Source organism: Coregonus clupeaformis, chromosome 24 (genome assembly GCF_020615455.1).
Source record: "Coregonus clupeaformis isolate EN_2021a chromosome 24, ASM2061545v1, whole genome shotgun sequence".
Taxonomy (NCBI): Eukaryota; Metazoa; Chordata; class Actinopteri; order Salmoniformes; family Salmonidae; genus Coregonus; species Coregonus clupeaformis.
This window is the reverse complement of record NC_059215.1, coordinates 56,650,009-56,670,814: the sequence shown is the minus strand read 5'-3', so window position 1 is coordinate 56,670,814 and position 20,806 is coordinate 56,650,009. Positions and strand designations below refer to the sequence as shown.

Genomic DNA, 20,806 nt, shown 5'->3' with positions numbered 1-20,806 from the left:
CCGCTACACAGCCTACTTTGTTGTCCCCATATTAACATTATAGTCAACAAACTAGAACTAACGTGTCAGTAAACCCACAATCCAATCCATGTGTACAATCACACAGTACAGTGTACAGCAAGCAGTTTAGCAGTTACACCGGCGGGCCCCGGTGGCAATCAATTAGTAAAACCGGAGCTTACCTTGACTTGGAAGAGTTGCAGTGTTGGATAGCCTTAGCCAGCTAGCTAACATAAATAGCATTCCTCTCTGTTTAAGTCAGGTTGTTGAGTAGGCTAAATTAGCTGCATTAGCTAAGTAATTGAAATTTAAACCAATAATTAAAAGAATACAATTAAATATAGCTAGCTCTCTATCGCTCTCTCTGCTGCTTCTCCTTCATTTTTGAATAAATAAATTAGTTAAAAACTGTTCAACTATTGTCTTGCTCTCTCTTTGAGTCAACTACTCACCACACTTTATGCACTGCAGTGCTAGCTGCTTTTAGTAATAGATGTATCTCTTTGATCCTTTGATTGGATGGACAACATGTCAGCTCATACTGCAAGAGCTCTGATAGGTTGGAGGACATCCTCAGGATGTCGTCATAATTACTGTGTAAGTATATGGAAGGGGTTGAGAACCATGAGCCTCCTAGGTTTGTATTGAAGTCAATGTACGAGGCAAAACTGTGTGTTTTAAACAGTTACTTTGTGGCGTGAATATATTTAGTATAGTTTTATCTAAAAATTATAACTTTTTTAATGTTTCACTTCCTCCTCTGAGGAGCCTCCACTGGTCAGCAATAATTCATTAGCCATTAGCCAGTGTGCTGTGGTGATGATGGCCGGAATCAACATGGCATACATGGGGCTACCTGCCATCACATCATCTGTCTCTGAAGATTTTCCCACAGAGACGAGGCCATTCCCCAAACTATTTAATAAAATGTCATATTGCATTCCGTCTTTGTTGTTCATTCGGTTAAGCCTGTACTCAATTGAACTGACTGTACATGGACCAGGCATGGAGGCTACACTCCAGCCCATTAAACTTAATGGTCTCTAAATGGAATTAGAAATGCATTAAGAAGCTATAGATAGTGGAATGATGAGGTAGTCCAGCCTAATAAATCGATGCAATTCTTTGATTTCAGTCCCTCCTCGGACTTCTCTTCAACACAATGCTAACTTATTATTGGAAAGTGCTTAGAAATCAAAATGTGTCTATTACTGCTAGTTCTCTTCTCTCTCTCACTGTCACTCCATCACTCTCTCTCCATTATGGTCCATTGGTTCTGTACTACTGTACTCCCTTCCACTCTAAGTGGCTGACCATGGAGTTCAGTTAATATGTAACTGAAAGTATTGATTTTTAAATGAAACATGGAAGTTCATGCTCTCTTTTCACCTTAGGACGATGGCGTTGCCTCTATCTGCATAGCTTAAATAAAGCTACCAGGGCTGGAAAAGTGATTTTACTGAATGTTGAGAGAGAATTGCAGAAAAATACTTTTAGCAAGGAATTTCTTTATGTTGATTACATGTTTGTTACATTTAGTGTGAATCTAATATTGACCTGTTTGCAAGTTAGACTACCAAAGTTCCTGAAACGTCATATCATCGTCATGACACTGTGATTACAGATTAGTGTGTACAACTAGTCAACTGCAGACGACCATAGATGTGTGTCTGACTGAAACATAACTTACATAACTGTACCTGTATATTAACCCCCCTCTCCTGTCCCCAGGCATGGAGACCCCCAGTATCCCCCGGCTGGGGAAGCTGTCATCAGGGGGGGCGTCAAGGGGTCGTCCCCCAAAACAGGCCCACCCCCAGGAGGCTGCCAGGACCACCACCACAGCCCCTGAGAACAGCAAACACAGTAAGTGATCTCTGATCACAACCATGCACAGTCACTGTGTATGGGCTTTGTTTCAGCACAGCTCTCATGAGAGCGGTTGGAAGGGAGAAGGGCTTTCATTGACAGGGCTGAGTTGGGCGGTAAAAGGGCTGAGTTGACGGGGAAAAAAGGAGGAAAGTGGAACATATTATGAGTAAATATGGAGTGGGGGATTGCACAAGCCTTCTGGAAGATCTGATTAAGGAGAAGATGGTGTACAAGAAAAAAATGAGAAAAGTGGAACATGTTTTGAGTGAATATGGAATGGAGTATATCACTTTTGGAAGAGCAACAGAAAGAAATTGAACGTGATGAGAGGAAGGATGAAGTAACTGGGGTGAGGACCGGCGAGTTCAAGCCTTGTCCTCGTGATGACAGGGATGATTCTGGTCCAGTGGGAGTGAGATTTGTGGAGAGAATGGATCCTTGTATTCTGGCTGATCCGTATGTGGTGTCAGGTTTGGTGGAGAAGAGATTGGGAACTGTTGAGTCGGTGAAAGTAACTCGGAAGTGAACTCGTGAGGATTTATTGTGTTTCTTCTGTCCAGAGGGAGCGGATGCTCCGGACCACGCGACTAGGGACAAGAACTGTGAATTGCTTTACTCTCCGGAGCAGGGCACTGTTGAAAGGAATGATAACGGGGGTGGCATTAAGTGTTGAGGAGGATCAGCTGAAATGGAAGATTCCTGGTGTCTGTGCCGTCCACCATTTGGTGCAACGCAGACCCGGTGCAGAGCATGGTGAAACGGAGAAGACATTGTCTGTCTTGCTGAGTTTTGATGCAGAGTCTTTTCCCGACAAGGTCGAGTTAGGATGTGTCAGTTATCCCATGAGAGCTTTTGTTCAGAAAATACTACGCTGTTTTAGGTTTCAAGCTTATGGTCATGTTGCAGCAGTGTGTAGGAGGAAGATTCTTAGATGTGAGAAGTGTGCAGGATGGCATGAGACGAAGGAATGTGTAGTATCGGAGATGTCCGGTGAGAGAAAGGCAGGTTAAGTTTGCCAGGGTCAGAGTAGTACAGAAAGTGTCATATGCTGAAGCAGTGAAGAGAGCAGTAGAGGAAGATGGGGACAGGGTGAGAGATCCTGAGAGGATTCCTGTGAGTAGGAAGAGACCAATAGAGAGTGATAGGAATAACATGTGCTTCAGTAAGGTGGGTTTCTTAGCATTCATAGCCGTGGTTGTCAACTGTACTGCAGAAATGGAACGTAAATCACAGAAAATAGAGGTTGTGGTGACAGCTGCAGAGAAGTACTTGGGATTGCGTGGTTTTACTGCAGAAGAGTTGCAGAGGGTGTTGAGTGGTAGTGTTGTGTCCTCCCAGACTGTGGGCCTGGAGTAGGATTAGTGAGGGTTAAATGGTGGAATGGGTTGGTGTTTTTTTTTTGTGAGGGCAAATAGTTGGCAGTTGTTTGGTTGCTACAACACAGTGTCTCAGGCCAGACCAATGAGAGTCCACCGGCTTTAGCCTCCTACACGTCCTAGGAATATTTAAATTCTGTGTTAATATTCAGCTATGTACTGTGGATGTGAATGTTTTACCCGTCGTGGTGTGTGTGCGTGAGCGTGAGCATGCTCCTTGTTATGTCTGACTGCTGTTCGCCATAGTGAGAGGTCTAGATTTGACAATTTAGGAAAGAAAAGGGGGAAATTGTTTCCCTATGTATACGTGCAAATGTGTTTGTGTTTATGTGTGTGTTGTTAACTTCAGCCAAAGCATTAATAAAACATGGAAAGCATGACAATAAAGTAGTGTATGGTCTTGGGTAGTAATTAGATGAACCCTCTTGATCATATGCACTTACATTGGAGTTAGTGATGGCATGGAAGCAAGGCATTTAGAGGGGAGTGTCTGTGTGCGTTTGTGTTGCGTGTTTTTTAGGCTTGGGCTATATACCGTTTATACCGTATACCGGAGGGGGGGGGGGCACCCCCGCCATGCTTATAACTATAAGTTAAGTATAACTATAAGAAATCTAAAATGTGTCAAATAAATGATATCCAGCTCAGGGCTCCAGCTATGCATTTGGTTTGCTAACTCGCTAGCTAAGTGGCTAGATGTCAAGATCAAGCTTCTTGGTTACAGCAGAGACATTCAATCCCCTCCTGGATCAAGATCCCTGTTGTCTAAAAAATGTTGTGCGCCCCTTGTGTGCACATTCGGTTATACGTATTGCACGGTATGGTACAGAATTTGGATACCGCCCAACCCTAAGTGTGTGTTTGGTAAAGATGGTGTGTGTGTGTGTCATGACAATGAGGCTGTTTGTCCCTACCTCCCCTCCCTGTCGCATATCATTTGAATCTAAGATGATATGGAAATATAACGTATACTAGAATAAGCAGTGAATACAAATGATGGTTATGATATATTTGCTTAACTTGCTTAGTTGCTTTACTGAGTCAACCAGAGTGGATTTCCTTCATTTTTAAAATTGTTTTTATCCTTTATTTAAGCAGAGAAGTCACATTGAGATTAACATCTCTTTTTCAAATTAGCCCTGGCCAAGAGAGCAGCATACATATAGTTACACACAACACAACATAAAACATAACAATGAACAGAAGTTAAAACAGTGGAAAGTGCATAAGAGAGCTTATAAGAGCAGGTTATTCTGGTGGCTATGTGCAGGATCAGGACATGAGTTTCTCATGTCAACGTCCAGGAATATAACCATGGGCCCTTGTTGTTGTTTATAACTAGTTCCCAGAGTTTGTCCTGGTCAGGTCACGTGGTCAGGAAAAAGTCCTGACCCGTTGTTATGTGTTATGCACTGTTCTGTTTCTCTAACCCTCCCGTGACTGGTTAGTTAATGTTTAACTTCCTTTGGCTGGACGAATGTTAACTGACACACCAGTTGACTGATGGATACACGGATTGTTCCCAGTACTCAGTGTGCCATGGTTTATACCTTCCTGTATTTATTGCTCATGAAACATCTGCATATAAATCACGCAGGGCTCTATTTTAACAAACCTAACGGCTGGCGGTAGCGCTATAGGTCCAGGGGTGGGTCAGAAATATTTGAGGTATTTGCACAGCCGTTTGTATGAGCACAATAGCTGGTGGTGGCGCGAAAGGGCTGGGTTTTGATGAGTAAACAAGTTGTAGGTGTGACGAGGGCTTGGCCACTCACTGGCCAATCAAGGTGTTCCATGGCTTAATACTGCATGTGTTTGTCTCAAGCTCTGTAGGTTATTGACGGTCTTTACATTTACATTTGAGTCATTTGGTAGACGCTCTTATCCAGAGCGACTTACAGTTAGTGAATGCATACATGTTTATTTTTTTTTCATACTGCCCCCCCGTGGGAAACGAACCCACATCCCTGCCGGCCAAACCCTCCCCTACCTTGGACGATGCTGGACCAATTGTGCACCGCCCATGGGTCTCCCGGTCGCGGCCGGCTGCGACAGAGCCTGGACTCGAACTAGGATTTCTAGTGGCACAGCTAGCACTGCGATGCAGTGCCTTAGACCACTGCGTAACTCTGGAGTCTTTGCCTTGTCTCAACTCCAATTTGGCTGGGGGCACTGAATATTCTCATCCTAGTCCATTGTAGATTGATCCTACAGTTTATTAAATAGCATAGGCTACAGTAACGAGTGATACTAACAGTAAAACAATTTTTATAGTGTTTGCTCAATGTTTGGAGTGTTGACAGTCAACATTGTTGTAATTGGCTTCAACGAGTATAAGCCTTTACGCATCACACTTCTCTAATAAAAAATACTAGGCTCCCGTAACTGGTATTGTATGTGTGAGGCACATTCTCAATAAGCAAGATATAGCCTAGGCCTATCATTGATATGGCGTTATGGGACCGAAAAATGCGAATAGTCTATGTTTGGAGGAGCGCGTTTTTGGTAACTGGACAAGAGGCACTCTTTGTAAATGGGGATTGTTACAAGCCGAATGGAGCACTGCAGGTAGGCCTATGTGAATTGTGAATAGACCTAATGCAAATGCATGTCGGAAAAAGCCTCACGAGTAGACCATTTAGAAACCTTTTATGGATAGGCTACTTGTGCATGGCCAGGATAAGAAAGATACCAGACGCATTGCTGTTGAACCAGCTTTTGTTATAGTAACGTTTTTTAAATCAAACAAAATCTAATATTTGTTTATAAAAGCTAAATTAGTGCTGTGTTCACATCTCTCCCAAATGAACCTTTGTGAACGGCTATATTAGTCATTTAGAGCATTAGTGTACCTAATTGATTCCAATATTTTAAATAGACTTACTGTCCCATCCAGGTTATTTGCCTTTATTCATGCTATCCAATATCCTTTTGAGTTCATTGAGAGAGATTTGGGCTCTCAGCGAGGTGGCTTACTCTGTTGAGAGAAGAGGATAGCAACGACGAACATGGTAGCCTCGCCTCGAGCTCCTACAAAACTTTGCAGGTTTCTACTTTTGCTAATATTTTTTCTAGTGTTTTTCTCTACTTGTCTTACTTGTCTTGAAGTTGTAATCAGAGAGTATATGCTGGAGAGCCTTGGTTGCATGTGGATTGTAGTTGGTTTAATTAGATTTGTCCCGCATGTCCAAAATGGCATTCATGTCTGGCCCGATAACCAGATGGAAATCAGTTAATCCTAACAATATGCTGTTCAGAGAATCAAAAAACGTAGGATCATATGAATTCGGAGCATACACATTAATAAAGGAATTGTTCTTTCCGTTATGGATACATTTAAGGAAAGTGATTATGACTTCTTGGTCTTTGCCTTTACCCAAGATGGTAATTTTGAGTTTCTTATGTATCATTATGATTACACCTTTAATTTTGTTTGGGGCTGATGAAAAAGCAGCCAGTTTTTACAAATAGTTCTCTATTTTATGTTTGTCCTTTTGGAGCAGGTGTGTTTCTTGTAACATTGCTATATCAATATGGTTTCTTGTTAGGCTATCAAGACAGCTGGAACGTTTAATAGGTGAGTTTAGGCCTTTCAAATTCCAAGCGAGAATAGCTAGCGTTGCCATTGTTTAAAAAAAATGAATGTATTATTAATGATGTAATTGTTATCTTTAGTGTTAATAAGGCCATGGATGTGAAACAAAAAGCAAAGGGATTCCCACCCATTGGTCGTTCCCCACCCAGAAATGCCTTCATTGAGAGGAGGGGAGGCTATGCTTGGTTTTTAATCAAATTAAACGAAACGGGAAAAAAACATGAGTTTTTATGTTTCTAAATACAAGGTTTACGGGCACAAAAAAACACATCTCTCTTGTTTCATGTGCAAATAGGCACGGTTCGTCTCAGCTGGATAGGCTGCGCTTCCTCTTTCAAAATCCACACCATAAACAACCACGTTACCGCTAAGACCAGCTTTCGGTTGGTCTTCAATATCCTCTCCAGCGCATACTGAAATTGGCACTTTAGTACCTGTTTTTAAGGACACACCTCAGATATTGCCACCACTCCCACCTCAGCGCAAGCGAGCTCATTTAAAACAGGTCAATTACGAATCCTGGCGCTAGGGTTTGAAAATTGAAGAGTGCCGGCTTTAACAGGTCGAAATTGCAAAAGAGCGTGCCCTCAGGCTCAAATTATTGTGACAAGAGTCCCACACCTGGTTCTCCCACAGCACTGGGAATCAGAGCCAGAATGGGAAAGAGAGGGAAAGAGAAGAGGTGGAAGCTCACAACACTAGTGAGGTTTAGTTTGTTTAGGTATTTTAATATACAAAATGCACTTATATCCATAACTATTTTTTGAGGTACTGTATGACCTCTCAGATAGGATAACAAGAGTATATTCCTTCCAAATGACCAAGGGTAAAAACAGAAAGAAAAAGTTAAAAGGGTAATTTAATTTCAGTTGTGGTCCTGTGAGGGAGAAGGCATACAAACTTGGCTGTGGTTCACTAGTGAGTAATGACAATGCTATTCCAGTATGTGGCCTGTGTTGTTAGCATCATGCTGCTAGTATCCCGCTAGTGGTTATATATGTGTTACTTTATAGGCCTTTCAGCAACAGGCTGAAAGGTGTTGGCTATGTCACTTATGGTGACTTGAAAGTACCCAGTGTTCCCACACGGTTTCTGTAGATTTCCTGTGAATACCAAGGGATATACAGTAGGACTGTAGAATAATACTGTATTGAACACTACTGTATACCATAGCCAAGCCAAGTGAACCTGTCCCCTGTCCCCAGGTGGAGGTAAAGCTAAAGTGTTAAGTACATTTCTGGAGGTGAATGCATTCATTGAACCTCATTATACTCCTAACAGTGTTTCCATTGATGTTCTCTCAGCTGTAGCTACTATAGTGGCTGTTAACATATTCACTCTAATTGTCCCCAGACACTAGCCTGGATACACACTGAATTGTTGCGTTTCACTGATATTGTGAAGTGAATTAGAACAATACGGATACAGGCTTCCCAGACAGACATTTTAGAGTCTGTTGTCACATTTAGATACAGGAAACAAATGTTTAGGACAAACCATCAAATAGCGTCATTCCATACACTTCCTATGTTTTCCCAGAGGCCCAGTGGTTTTCCTCTTGTTTTTATACTGTAAATGTAAACAAAGTGGGATTCATTCAATAACAGAAGCAGCATGGCGCCCTCATCATCCTCATTGAGAATAAGTGGTGCGGTTGGGTTGTCACTCGGCCATACCCGAAACACAGCTACCAGGACAGGATGGGGTCAGAGAGGGTGTCTGTCTGGAATAGATTAGTGTGTGTGCCTGCATGCCAGAGTCATGGGCATAGGGTGTTAACCAGGGGAAATGGTAGCACCATTAGAGAGAGAGCTGTATGGCCATTAAGGTGATGACATGCTATCATAGCATTACCTCACAATACAGGGAGCAGGGAGTCTGCTTTTCTGAAAGTATTTTAACCGAGTCTCATGACTATGGGATAGAAGTTGCATTTAGGCACAGATCTAAGATCAGCTTTCCCTCACCCAATCTTAACCTTAACCATTAAGGTCAGGGAAGCAAAACTGTCATTAGATCAGTGTCTAGGGGCCACATCACCCTACTTCTGGGCCCCAGAGCAGACAGTCTGTCCGTCTGGTGCCCCCTGTGTGGTGGGACGCTGGTAATGCGGGGGTGGCAGTTCAACAGTAACAGGATGGAGGGCACACTTGCGTGGTTCTCAGATGTCAGGCTACCAACAGTGTAGACCCTCGTCTCCAGCCCACCACCACACAGACTCTATCTGCTGACCGAGTATCTCTTTTATAGCAGCTCTCTCTTTCTGTCCCTTCATTTCTCCCTCCCTCTTTCTCCCACCCCTCCCTCTTTCTCCCACCCCTCCCTCTTTCTCCCACCCCTCCCTCTTTCTCCCACCCCTCCCTCTTTCTTCCACCCCTCCCTCTTTCTCCCACCCCTCCCTCTTTCTCCCACCCCTCCCTCTTTCTCCCACCCCTCCCTCTTTCTCCCACCGCTCCCTCTTTCTCCCACCCCTCCCTCTTTCTCCCACCCCTCCCTCTTTCTCCCACCGCTCCCTCTTTCTCCCACCGCTCCCTCTTTCTCCCACCCCTCCCTCTTTCTCCCACCGCTCCCTCTTTCTCCCACCCCTCCCTCTTTCTCCCACCGCTCCCTCTTTCTCCCACCCTCCCTCTTTCTCCCACCCCTCCCTCTTTCTCCCACCCCTCCCTCTTTCTCCCACCCCTCCCTCTTTCTCCCACCGCTCCCTCTTTCTCCCACCCCTCCTCTCTCTCCCACCGCTCCCTCTTTCTCCCGCTCCCTCTTTCTCCCACCCCTCCCTCTTTCTCCCACCCCTCCCTCTTTCTCCCACCGCTCCCTCTTTCTCCCCCCGCTCCCTCTTTCTCCCACCCCTCCCTCTTTCTCCCACCGCTCCCTCTTTCTCCCACCGCTCCCTCTTTCTCCCACCCCTCCCTCTTTCTCCCACCGCTCCCTCTTTCTCCCACCCCTCCCTCTTTCTCCCACCCCTCCCTCTTTCTCCCACCGCTCCCTCTTTCTCTCACCCCTCCCTCTTTCTCCCACCCCTCCCTCTTTCTCCCCCGCTCCCTCTTTCTCCCACCCCTCCCTCTTTCTCCCACCCCTCCCTCTTTCTCCCACCGCTCCCTCTTTCTCCCCCCCCTCCCTCTTTCTCCACCGCTCCCTCTTTCTCCCACCCCTCCCTCTTTCTCCCACCCCTCCCTCTTTCTCCCACCGCTCCATCTTTCTCCCACCGCTCCCTCTTTCTCCCACCCCTCCCTCTTTCTCCCACCGCTCCCTCTTTCTCCCACCCCTCCCTCTTTCTCCCACCGCTCCCTCTTTCTCCCACCGCTCCCTCTTTCTCCCACCCCTCCCTCTTTCTCCCACCGCTCCCTCTTTCTCCCACCGCTCCCTCTTTCTCCCACCCCTCCCTCTTTCTCCCACCCCTCCCTCTTTCTCCCTATCTCTACTTCTCTCTCTCTTTCTACCCTCCCTCGCCCGCATCTATCCCAAAGCCTTTCTCCTCTCTATCGATGTCCAACCCTCGAAACTCGCTTACTGGTGAGAACACAAAGCTACAATCGATAGGAGTTATAGATTAGTAATGTTTGTTTTGGCTGATACATTTACTTGTTGTGGGTTTCTCTGTCTGGTGTCTGTGAGTTTCTATGAGAACCCTTCATCTTCTAATAACACCTCCTGTGTGGCAAGATGAAGGGATGGGGGAATGGAGGAGGTGGGGAGGAAATTAGAGAGGATGGTGTGTGTGTGAGTCACTGACTAGGACATTGCGATGTCTGAACTGCAATTGGATCTGTGTCTTAAGTGTACATGAGAGACCTTGGTTCAAATACATGTGTATTTGAGTATCTGGTATTTAAAATATTTATTTCTGTGTATTTGAGAATTTTCAAATACACAGCCCAAAACAAGTACTTTTGAGTATTTGAATGGTTATCAAAACCAAATAGTCTACCAAATTGTATTTGAGAGTATTTTCAAATACTTTCTTCAAATATCTGGGTTAAATGCATGGGAGTGTACAGTGCATTCGGAAAGTATTCAGACCCATTTTCTTTTTCCATATTATGTTACGTTACAGCCTTATTCTAGAAAAATTGATTAAATTGTTTTTTTCCCTCATCAATCTATACACAATACCCCATAATGACAAAGCAAAAACAGGTTTTTAGAAATGTTACCTAATGTATTTACAAAAAACTATCACATTTACATACAGTACCAGTCAAAGGTTTGGACACATCTACACATTCAAGGGTTTTTCTTTATTTTGTACTATTTTATACATTGTAGAATAATAGTGAAGACATCAAAACTATGAAATAACACATATGGAATCATGTAGTAACCAAAAAAGTGTTAAACAAATTAAAATATATTTTATATTTGAGATTCTTCAAATAGCAACCCTTTGCCTTGATGACAGCTTTGCACACTCTTGGCATTCTCTCAACCAGCTTCACCTGGAATGATTTTCCAACAGTCTTGAAGGAGTTCCCACATATGCTGAGCACTTGTTGGCTGCTTTTCCTTCACTCTGCCGTACGACTCATCCCAAGCCATCTCAATTGGGTTGAGGTTGGGGGATTGTGGAGTCCATGTCATCTGATGCAGCACTCCATCACTCTCCTTCTTGGTAAAATAGCCTTTACACAGCCTGGAGGTGTGTTGGGTCATTGTCCTGTTGAAAAACAAATGATAGTCCCACTAAGCCCAAACCAGATGGGATGGCGTATCGCTGCAGAATGTTGTGGTAGCCATGCTGGTTAAGTGTGCCTTGATTTCTAAATAAATCACAGACAGTGTCACCAGCAAAGCACCCCCACACCATAACAGCTCCTCCATGCTTTACGGTGGGAACTACACATGCGGAGATCATCCGTTCACCCACACCGCGTCTCATAAAGACACAGCGGTTTGAACCAAAAATCTCAAATTTGGACTCCAAACCAAAGGACAAATTTCCACCGGTCTAATGTCCATTGCTTGTGTTTCTTGGCCCAAGCAGGTCTCTTCTTATTATTGGTGTCCTTTAGTAGTGGTTTCTTTGCAGCAATTTGACCGTGAAGGTCTGATTCACACAGTCCCCTCTGAACAGTTGATGTTGAGATGTGTCTGTTACTTGAACTCTGTGAAGCGTTTATTTGGGCTGCAATTTCTGAGGCTGGTAACTCTAATGAACGTATCCTCTGCAGCAGAGGTAACTCTGGGTCTTCCATTCCTGTGGCGGTGCTCATGAGAGCCAGTTTCATCATAGTGCTTGATGGTTTTTGCGACTGCACTTGAACAAACGTTCAAAGTCCTTGAAATGTTCAGTATTGACTGACCTTCATGTCTTAAAGTAATGATGGACTGTCATTTCTCTTTGCTTATTTGAGCGGTTCTTGCCATAATATGGACTTGGTCTTTTACCAAATAGGGCTATCTTCTGTATACCCCCCTACCTTGTCACAACACAACTGATTGGCTCAAATGCATTAAGTAGGAAAGAAATTCCACAAATTAACTTTTAAGAAGGCACACCTGTTAATTGAAATGCATTCCAGGTGACTACCTCATGAAGCTGGTTGAGAAAATGCGAAGAGTGCGCAAGCTGTCATCAAGGCAAAGGGTGGCTATTCGAAGAATCTCAAATATATAATATATTTAGATTTGTTTAACACTTTTTTGGTTACTACATGATTCCATATGTGTTATTTCATAGCTTTGATGTAAAAAAACAAAAAATAAAATAAAGAAAAACCCTGGACTGGTAGTGTAAGTATTCAGACCCTTTACACAGTACTTTGTTGAAGCACCTTTGGCAGCGATTACGGCCTTGAGTCTTCTTGGGTATGGCACTACAAGCTTGGTACACCTGTATTTGGGGAGTTTCTCCCATTCTTCTCTGCAGATCCTCTCAAGCTCTGTCAAGTTGGATGGGGAGTATCGCTGCACAGCTATTTTCAGGTCTCTCCAGAGATGTTCGATCAGGTTCAAGACCGGGCTCTGGCTGGGCCACTCAAGAACATTCAGAGACTTGTCCCAAAGCCACTCCTACATTGTCTTGGCTGTGTGCTTAGGGTCGTTGTCCTGTTGGAAGGTGAACCATCGCCCCAGTCTGAGGTCCTGAGTGCTCTGGAGCAGGTTTTCATCAAGGATCTCTCTGTACTTTGCTCCGTTCATCTTTCCCTCGATCCTGACTAGTCTCCCAGTGCCTGCCGCTGAAAAACATCCCCACAGCATGATGTTGCCACCACCATGCTTCACCGTAGGGATGGTGCCCGGTTTCCTCCAGACATGACACTTGGCATTCAGGCCAAAGAGTTCAATCTTGGTTTCATCAGACCAGATAATCTTGTTTCTCATGGTCTGAGAGTCCTTTAGGTGCCTTTTGGCAAACTCCAAGTGGGCTGTCATGTGCCTTTTACTGAGGAGTGGCTTCCGTCTGGCCACTCTACCATAAAGGCCTGATTGGTGGAGTGCTGCAGAGATGGTTGTCCTTCTGGATGGTTCTCCCATCTCCACAGAGGAACTCTGGAGCTCTGTCAGAGTGATCATCGGGTTCTTGGTCACCTCCCTGACCAAGGCCCTTCTCCTCCGATTGCTCAGTTTGGACGGGCGGTCAGCTCTAGGAAGAGTCTTGGTGATTCCAAACTTCTTCCATATAAGATTGATGGAGGCCACTGTGTTCTTGGGGACCGTCAATGCTGCAGAAATTTTTTGGTACCCTTCCCCAGATCTGTTCCTCGACACAATCCTGTCTCGGAGCTCTACAGACAATTCCTTCGACCTCATGGCTTGGTTTTTGCTCTGACATGCACTGTCAACTGTTTGACCTTATATAGACAGGTGTGTACCTTTCCAAATCGTGTCCAATCAATTGAATTTACCACAGGTGGACTCCAATGAAGTTGTAGAAACATCTCAAGGATGATCAATGGAAACAGGATGCACCTGCGCTCAATTTCGAGTCTCATAGGGAAGGAGTCTGAATACTTTCCGAATGCTCTGTGTTTGAGTCAGTGCATTTGAGTATTTTCAAGTACATTTTACTCATTTAGCAGACGCTCTTATCCAGAGCGACTTACAGTTAGTGAGTGCATACATCTTCATACTGGCCCCCCGTGGGAAACGAACCCACAACCCTGGTGTTGCAAGCGCCATGCTCTACCAACTGAGCTATTTCCAAATACATTCAAATATTCAACTACTTGTCTTTTCAAATAAAATCAATCTGAATATTTACTTCAAGTGTATGTAAAAGTAATTAAGATATTTGAAATAGTATTTGAACCCAGGTCTGATACATGGATACATTGTTTGTCATGATAATAGCAAAGGGGAAAGCTAGGGAATGCATTAAACCAAAATGTGTCTTCCGCATTTAACCCAACCTCTCTGAATCAGAGAGGTGTGGGGGACTGCCTTAATCGACATCCACGTCATCGGCGCCCGGGGAGCAGTTGTTGTTGGGGGTTAACCACCTTGTTCAAGAGCAGAACGACAGATTTCTACCTTGTAGGATTGGGGATTCGATCCAGCAACGCTCCTACCCGCCAGGCTACCTGCCGCCCTTATGTAATAATATGTATGTATAATAATATAATATGTACAGTGGGGAGAACAAGTATTTGATACACTGCCGATTTTGCAGGTTTTCCTACTTACAAAGCATGTAGAGGTCTGTAATTTTTATCATAGGTACATTTCAACTGTGAGAGACGGAATCTAAAACATAAATCCAGAAAATCACAATGTATGATTTTTAAGTAATTAATTTGCATTTTATTGCATGACATAAGTACTTGATCACCTACCAACCAGTAAGAATTCCGGCTCTCACAGACCTGTTAGTTTTTCTTTAAGAAGCCCTCCTGTTCTCCACTCATTACCTGTATTAACTGCACCTGTTTGAACTCGTTACCTGTATAAAAGACACCTGTCCACACACTCAATCAAACAGACTCCAACCTCTCCACAATGGCCAAGACCAGAGAGCTGTGTAAGGACATCAGGGATAAAATTGTAGACCTGCACAAGGCTGGGATGGGCTACAGGACAATAGGCAAGCAGCTTGGTGAGAAGGCAACAACTGTTGGCGCAATTATTAGAAAATGGAAAAAGTTCAAGATGACGGTCAATCACCCTCGGTCTGGGGCTCCATGCAAGATCTCACCTCATGGGGCATCAATGATCATCAGGAAGGTGAGGTATCAGCCCAGAACTACACAGCAGGACCTGGTCAATGACCTGAAGAGAGCTGGGACCACAGTCTCAAAGAAAACCATTAGTAACACACTACGCCGTCATGGATTAAAATCCTGCAGCGCACGCAAGGTCCCCCTGCTCAAGCCAGCGCATGTCCAGGCCCGTCTGAAGTTTGCCAATGACCATCTGGATGATCCAGAGGAGGAATGGGAGAAGGTCATGTGGTCTGATGAGACAAAAATAGAGCTTTTTGGTCTAAACTCCACTCGCCGTGTTTGGAGGAAGAAGAAGGATGAGTACAACCCCATTAACACCATCCCAACCGTGAAGCATGGAGGTGGAAACATCATTCTTTGGGGATGCTTTTCTGCAAAGGGGACAGGACGACTGCACCATATTGAGGGGAGGATGGATGGGGCCATGTATCGCGAGATCTTGGCTAACAACCTCCTTCCCTCAGTAAGAGCATTGAAGATGGGTCGTGGCTGGGTCTTCCAGCATGACAACGACCCGAAACACACAGCCAGGGCAACTAAGGAGTGGCTCCGTAAGAAGCATCTCAAGGTCCTGGAGTGGCCTAGCCAGTCTCCAGACCTGAACCCAATAGAAAATCTTTAGAGGGAGCTGAAAGTCCGTATTGCCCAGCGACAGCCCTGAAACCTGAAGGATCTGGAGAAGGTCTGTATGGAGGAGTGGGCCAAAATCCCTGCTACAGTGTGTGCAAACCTGGTCAAGACCTAGAGGAAACGTATGATCTCTGTAATTGCAAACAAAGGTTTCTGTACCAAATATTAAGTTCTGCTTTCCTGATGTATCAAATACTTATGTCATGCAATAAAATGCAAATTAATTACTTAAAAATCATACAATGTGATTTTCTGGATTTTTGTTTTAGATTCCATCTCTCACAGTTGAAGTGTACCTATGATAAAAATTACAGACCTCTACATGCTTTGTAAGTAGGAAAACCTGCAAAATCGGCAGTGTATCAAATACTTGTTCTCCCCACTGTATATAATGAATAATAACCTGAACAACAGCTAGTTATAGCCTTTTAGTCTTGATCCTAATAATGTAGTAGGCCTACTTGGGAAACTGTCTAGGAATTCAATCTCTCTCAGAGCAATGTGTGTTTTTTTGCTTCAGCAGCTCCTAAGTGACCACAAAAGTCCACAAAACACTGTTGATATCATTTCACCCTTGGGCCTGATATTCCATGATTTCAAATGGAAGTCCAGTCATCCAGAGCTTCTGTGATTGGATGAGAGTGAGCAGACTGTTGGCTTTTGGGCCAGTAGGCTGATAGAAAAGGTTTATTTAAGTTCTGTTGATTCTATCTTTCTAAACTTTAGAATGATGTGAGGCATACCAGGCAGTCTGGCATTGGTATAATATGCTCTAGAATCAATGTAGGTCCTAAGGGCCAATTCAGGATGCACAATTATACAGCAGAAATCATTGAGTATTGGGTTTTCTGTTGATTCTGCTGTTTTTGCGTAACATATCCTCTTTGGTAACAAGATACCCCCACAGTTGAGCTGTGCTGTTTGTGGATTCTTGGCTCATAAAGAATGCTTTGTAGTGAACTTTGTGCTATCGAATGGAGAAGTAAGATTAGTCCTAGTGTGTGTGTGTGTGCGTGCGTGTTTGTGTGTGTATGCGTGCGTGTGTGTGTGTATGTGCACCAAGCCGGGCCCTCAGCCAGAGGGGGAAAGGGAAAATGAATGTGTCTGGGCTACATGAAGCGACTGTCTGAGCGGCTGTAATGTTAGTATGTTCCTACTGTCTGCCTATTAACTGTCTGAAAACAGGCGAGAGCGAGAGAGAGACAGACAGACAGACAGACAGACAGACAGACAGACAGACAGACAGAGAGAGAGAGAAGGAGAGAGAGAGTTAGAGAGAGAGAGAGAGACAGACGGAGTGAGAGGATTATTAGAACATTTCAGAGGGAAATGGAAGGAGATGGGGCAGCTTTCCATTGACCCAGCTTTATTCAACAAAAGCAGTGTCTCAAAAAAATCATAGTGACGTGTGTAATGGAAACGGCAGATATAGGAGACATTTTCTAAAGATTGCATTTTTATCCGTTCGACAGGGGTGGACTTTTCTTTTGACAAACTTTCTTTATTGCGACAAATGAAGATGGAAACTGTGTTTTTAGAATAAATTATGATTGACAAATAATTGTGAAGGTACACAGGGCATGTGATGTAATCACAGAACCATAAAGCTCCACTCCACGTCATTTTAAATGCCTACTGCTTGCTAAATAAAAATGTTAAACTATAAAAAATAATGTTTCTTTACAGGACAAGAATTGTCCTGACTTTCAATAATGGCTAATTGCTTTGCCTTGCTTTTCTGGTGGTTGGCTGGAAAGTTGCAATTATTTCAGATCTACAGGAGCGCAAGTTTCACCATGGCACGGACCGTGGCGATACGTTGGCAAATGAGAATTATTAGAATATGGCAAATATTAGTCAATTATTGCATTCTGTCCATGCTGGCTTTCGCGGGCAACCTGAGACATGAAACAGAGAGGTGGGAGGGCATACAGGCTGTCGCCAATTTATTAATGCGCAATTTGCCTAAATGGTTAATGGAAAATCTTCAACCACTTTTATTTTGGTGTGACGCCATTACGTCCAGCTGTTTTTATCGACACAAGACAGTTCAATGGAAACGCACCCTAGCAGCCAATTGTAGCATCTATTTTCAATGCAAACTTTTTAAATGTCGACACAAAATCACTGGACAAGTTAATGGAAACATATCTAGTTAGAGGAGAATTGCTAGAAGAAAAGAAGAGAAAGAAAGAGGAAGCGAAGTGTATAAAAAGAAAGAAAGGGTGAGAGTGTGAAGAATTGGTGTCCAGATGGAGAGAGAGCGAGAGATCAAGTGAGAAGATAACTGTTAGGTCCAGCTGCTCCACACACCCTCATCATTATATCTCTAAAACACATGGGCTGGAATGACTGACTGTACTGTATAAACAGCAGATCCACATATGAATATAATGTACCCATACTGTGTGTACATGCATTGTTTGTAGATCTGTTATTTGCTGGGGTTGGGAGTGAGCATTTGTTCTGAACTGTCTGTGTGTCTGTTTACAAACTTCTGAGTCCAGACAAACAAAGGCTCCTATGTGTAAAAGGGAAAACAAATGGTTGCTCTCTGCTGTAGAAGTGTTGTTATGTTGCTGTGGTGTTTGTTTGTGTGTGTGTGTGTGTGTGTGTATGTGTGTGTGTATTTCCTAGTCACTGTGTTTTAAATTATTTAGTGCACCGTAACAAGTCAAAGCAAAAAGCTGTGTGTGTTTGTGTGTGTGTGTGTGTGTGCTCAGGGAAAGTGGTAGCAGGTGGGCGTAGCTAGGGGAACACGGGTTAATTGAGATCATCAGGCTGCTGGCAATACTCCTGGGGCCTGATTCCTCTTTTCTCCTCCACTCCAATCTTGTCTTCTCTCATGTCCTCTCCTCTCTTCTCCTCCTCTCCTCCTCTCCTCCTCTCTGTGCATGCCTTCCCTTTTCTTTTCTCCTCACTTCTCTTCTATCCTGTTTTCTCTCTCCAGAGAGGTTGAACAATGTGCAGCTGCAGCAGACAGCTGGGAGGGTGGTGCGTGCACAAGTGTGTGTGTGTGTGTGTGTGTGTGTGTGTGTGCGTGCGTACGTACGTACGTACGTGCGCTGTCTGGTGTGTGTTTGCCAGGCTCATGTTGGGGAGGGGGATTCACAGAGAAAGTAGGCATTGTGTTTTGACAAAGATGGCGAGTGTGTGTATGAGTGTGTGTGTGTGTCAGTGTGTGTGTGTGTTAGCTCTGTCCTTGTATTTATACTTACATGTGTTCTTGTGTGTGTGTGTGTGCACGCGTGTGCTTGTGTGTGTATGTGTATGTGTGTATTTGTGTGTCGGTTTTTTTCATCAGGAAAGAGGCTGGATGGTAATAGTAGCTAAGAGAGGTGGGTCTTATTCCCATAGCAACAAGAACATATATTACCCAATAATGAAATTCATTAATTATGCCTCTTTTTTTAAGAGACCTTTATTTTCCAAGACAGCAATTAAAATGCATGCTCAATTTCCTCCCAGCTCAGGAGCTGCACCGTCTGACTGAATCACCTCTCCTGCTGCAAGTGAGACAACTAATAGGCCAATGTTCTTCTTATGTCTGAGGAATATTAATACACACCCTTTACACTGTTTAAGTGAGGTGTGTGTGTGTGTGTGTGTGTGTGTGTGTGTGTATGTGTGTGTGTGTGTGTGTGCGCATGCGTGCATATGTTGGGAATGGGTGTGTGTGTAGCCTATTAGTGAGAGGGTGCCTATGTGTGCAAACAGTAGTTTAGACAGCAATAGTTGAGAGAGCTAATGGGGAAATGTTTATGCCCAAAGAATATCATCAGTTTTTCTGCATCATTACCATCAGTACCCAATCAAAGATTACATGTAATCTCTCATACCTTACCTTATGTTTACTGAGAGTGGTTGAGGGCTAAGGAAAATCCCTGTGCTATCAAATGGTGTTTCAGTATAAATAATAATCACATGAAGTCAAGTCACTTAAACTGAAATCCTCTAACCCTTCTGTAATCCTTTCAGACAGAAACAGGCCCAGATCTAGATGTGAGCTCTCTGTTCATAGTACAGTCAAGGGCAGTTTATTTGATTCAGGACTGTCAAGATAGTGGACGTTGAATAGGTGACTGGATGTAATTGTCAGGATCTTTAGACTGGAACTAGCCTGGGACATGGTTGGATGGGCAAAGCAGGACAGGAGAGTCTCCCATTCTCTTGCCTCTCTTCCTTTTCCTTTACATCCTCCCCTCTGGAAGGAATGAGAGGTAGAGAAAGAGAGAGAGTGGGAAAAGAGAGAGATAAGGAGAAAGTGGTGTAAGCGGTATATGGAGAGAGAGAGAGGGAGAGAGAATCCTCTGTGTGCTGTGTCAGAGGTTGTGGTGATGTATAGGTGATTTATTTGGTTCAGCAAATGGCCTTTACACACACACACATGCTGATGAACGTACACACTGACATGCATGTACAGTGAGGGAAAAAAGTATTTGATCCCCTGCTGATTTTGTACGTTTGCCCACTGACAAAGACATGATCAGTCTATAATTTTAATGGTAGGTTTATTTGAACAGTGAGAGACAGAATAACAACAAAAAAATCCAGAAAAACGCATGTCAAAAATGTTATAAATTGATTTGCATTTTAATGAGGAAAATAAGTATTTGACCCCTCTGCAAAACATGACTTAGTACTTGGTGGCAAAACCCTTGTTGGCAATCACAGAGGTCAGACGTTTCTTGTAGTTGGCCACCAGGTTTGCACACATCTCAGGAGGGATTTTGTTCCACTCCTCTTTGCAGATCTTCTCCAAGTCATTAAGGTTTCGAGGCTGACATTTGGCAACTAGAACCTTCAGCTCCCTCCACAGATGTTCTATGGGATTAAGGTCTGGAGACTGGCTAGGCCACTCCAGGACCTTAATGTGCTTCTTCTTGAGCCACTCCTTTGTTGCCTTGGCTGTGTGTTTTGGGTCATTGTCATGCTGGAATACCCATCCACGACCCATTTTCAATGCCCTGGCTGAGGGAAGGAGGTTCTCACCCAAGATTTGACGGTACATGGCCCCGTCCATCGTCCCTTTGATGCGGTGAAGTTGTCCTGTCCCCTTAGCAGAAAAACACCCCCGAAGCATAAGGTTTCCACCTCCATGTTCGACGGTGGGGATGGTGTTCTTGGGGTCATAGGCAGCATTCCTCCTCCTCCAAACACGGCGAGTTGAGTTGATG

The 20,806-nt window shown here is 44.0% G+C and overlaps 1 protein-coding gene across 4 annotated transcripts in view; it reads left to right on the top strand.

Moving 5' to 3' along the window:
- LOC121538621 (zinc finger protein 512B) overlaps nt 1–20,806 on the top strand; it is a 72,229-nt gene that overhangs the window by 6,202 nt on the left and 45,221 nt on the right. For 3 of the 4 annotated variants that reach the window (XM_041846803.2, XM_041846800.2, XM_041846802.2), the window contains exon 3: nt 1,732–1,866. In XM_041846803.2, the coding sequence (XP_041702737.2) occupies nt 1,734–1,866 (133 nt within the window). In that variant the 5' untranslated portion in view covers nt 1,732–1,733. Of the gene's footprint in view, nt 1–1,731; nt 1,867–1,887; nt 2,222–20,806 lie in introns of those variants that run through there. The other variant, XM_041846804.2, reaches the window with a different exon arrangement.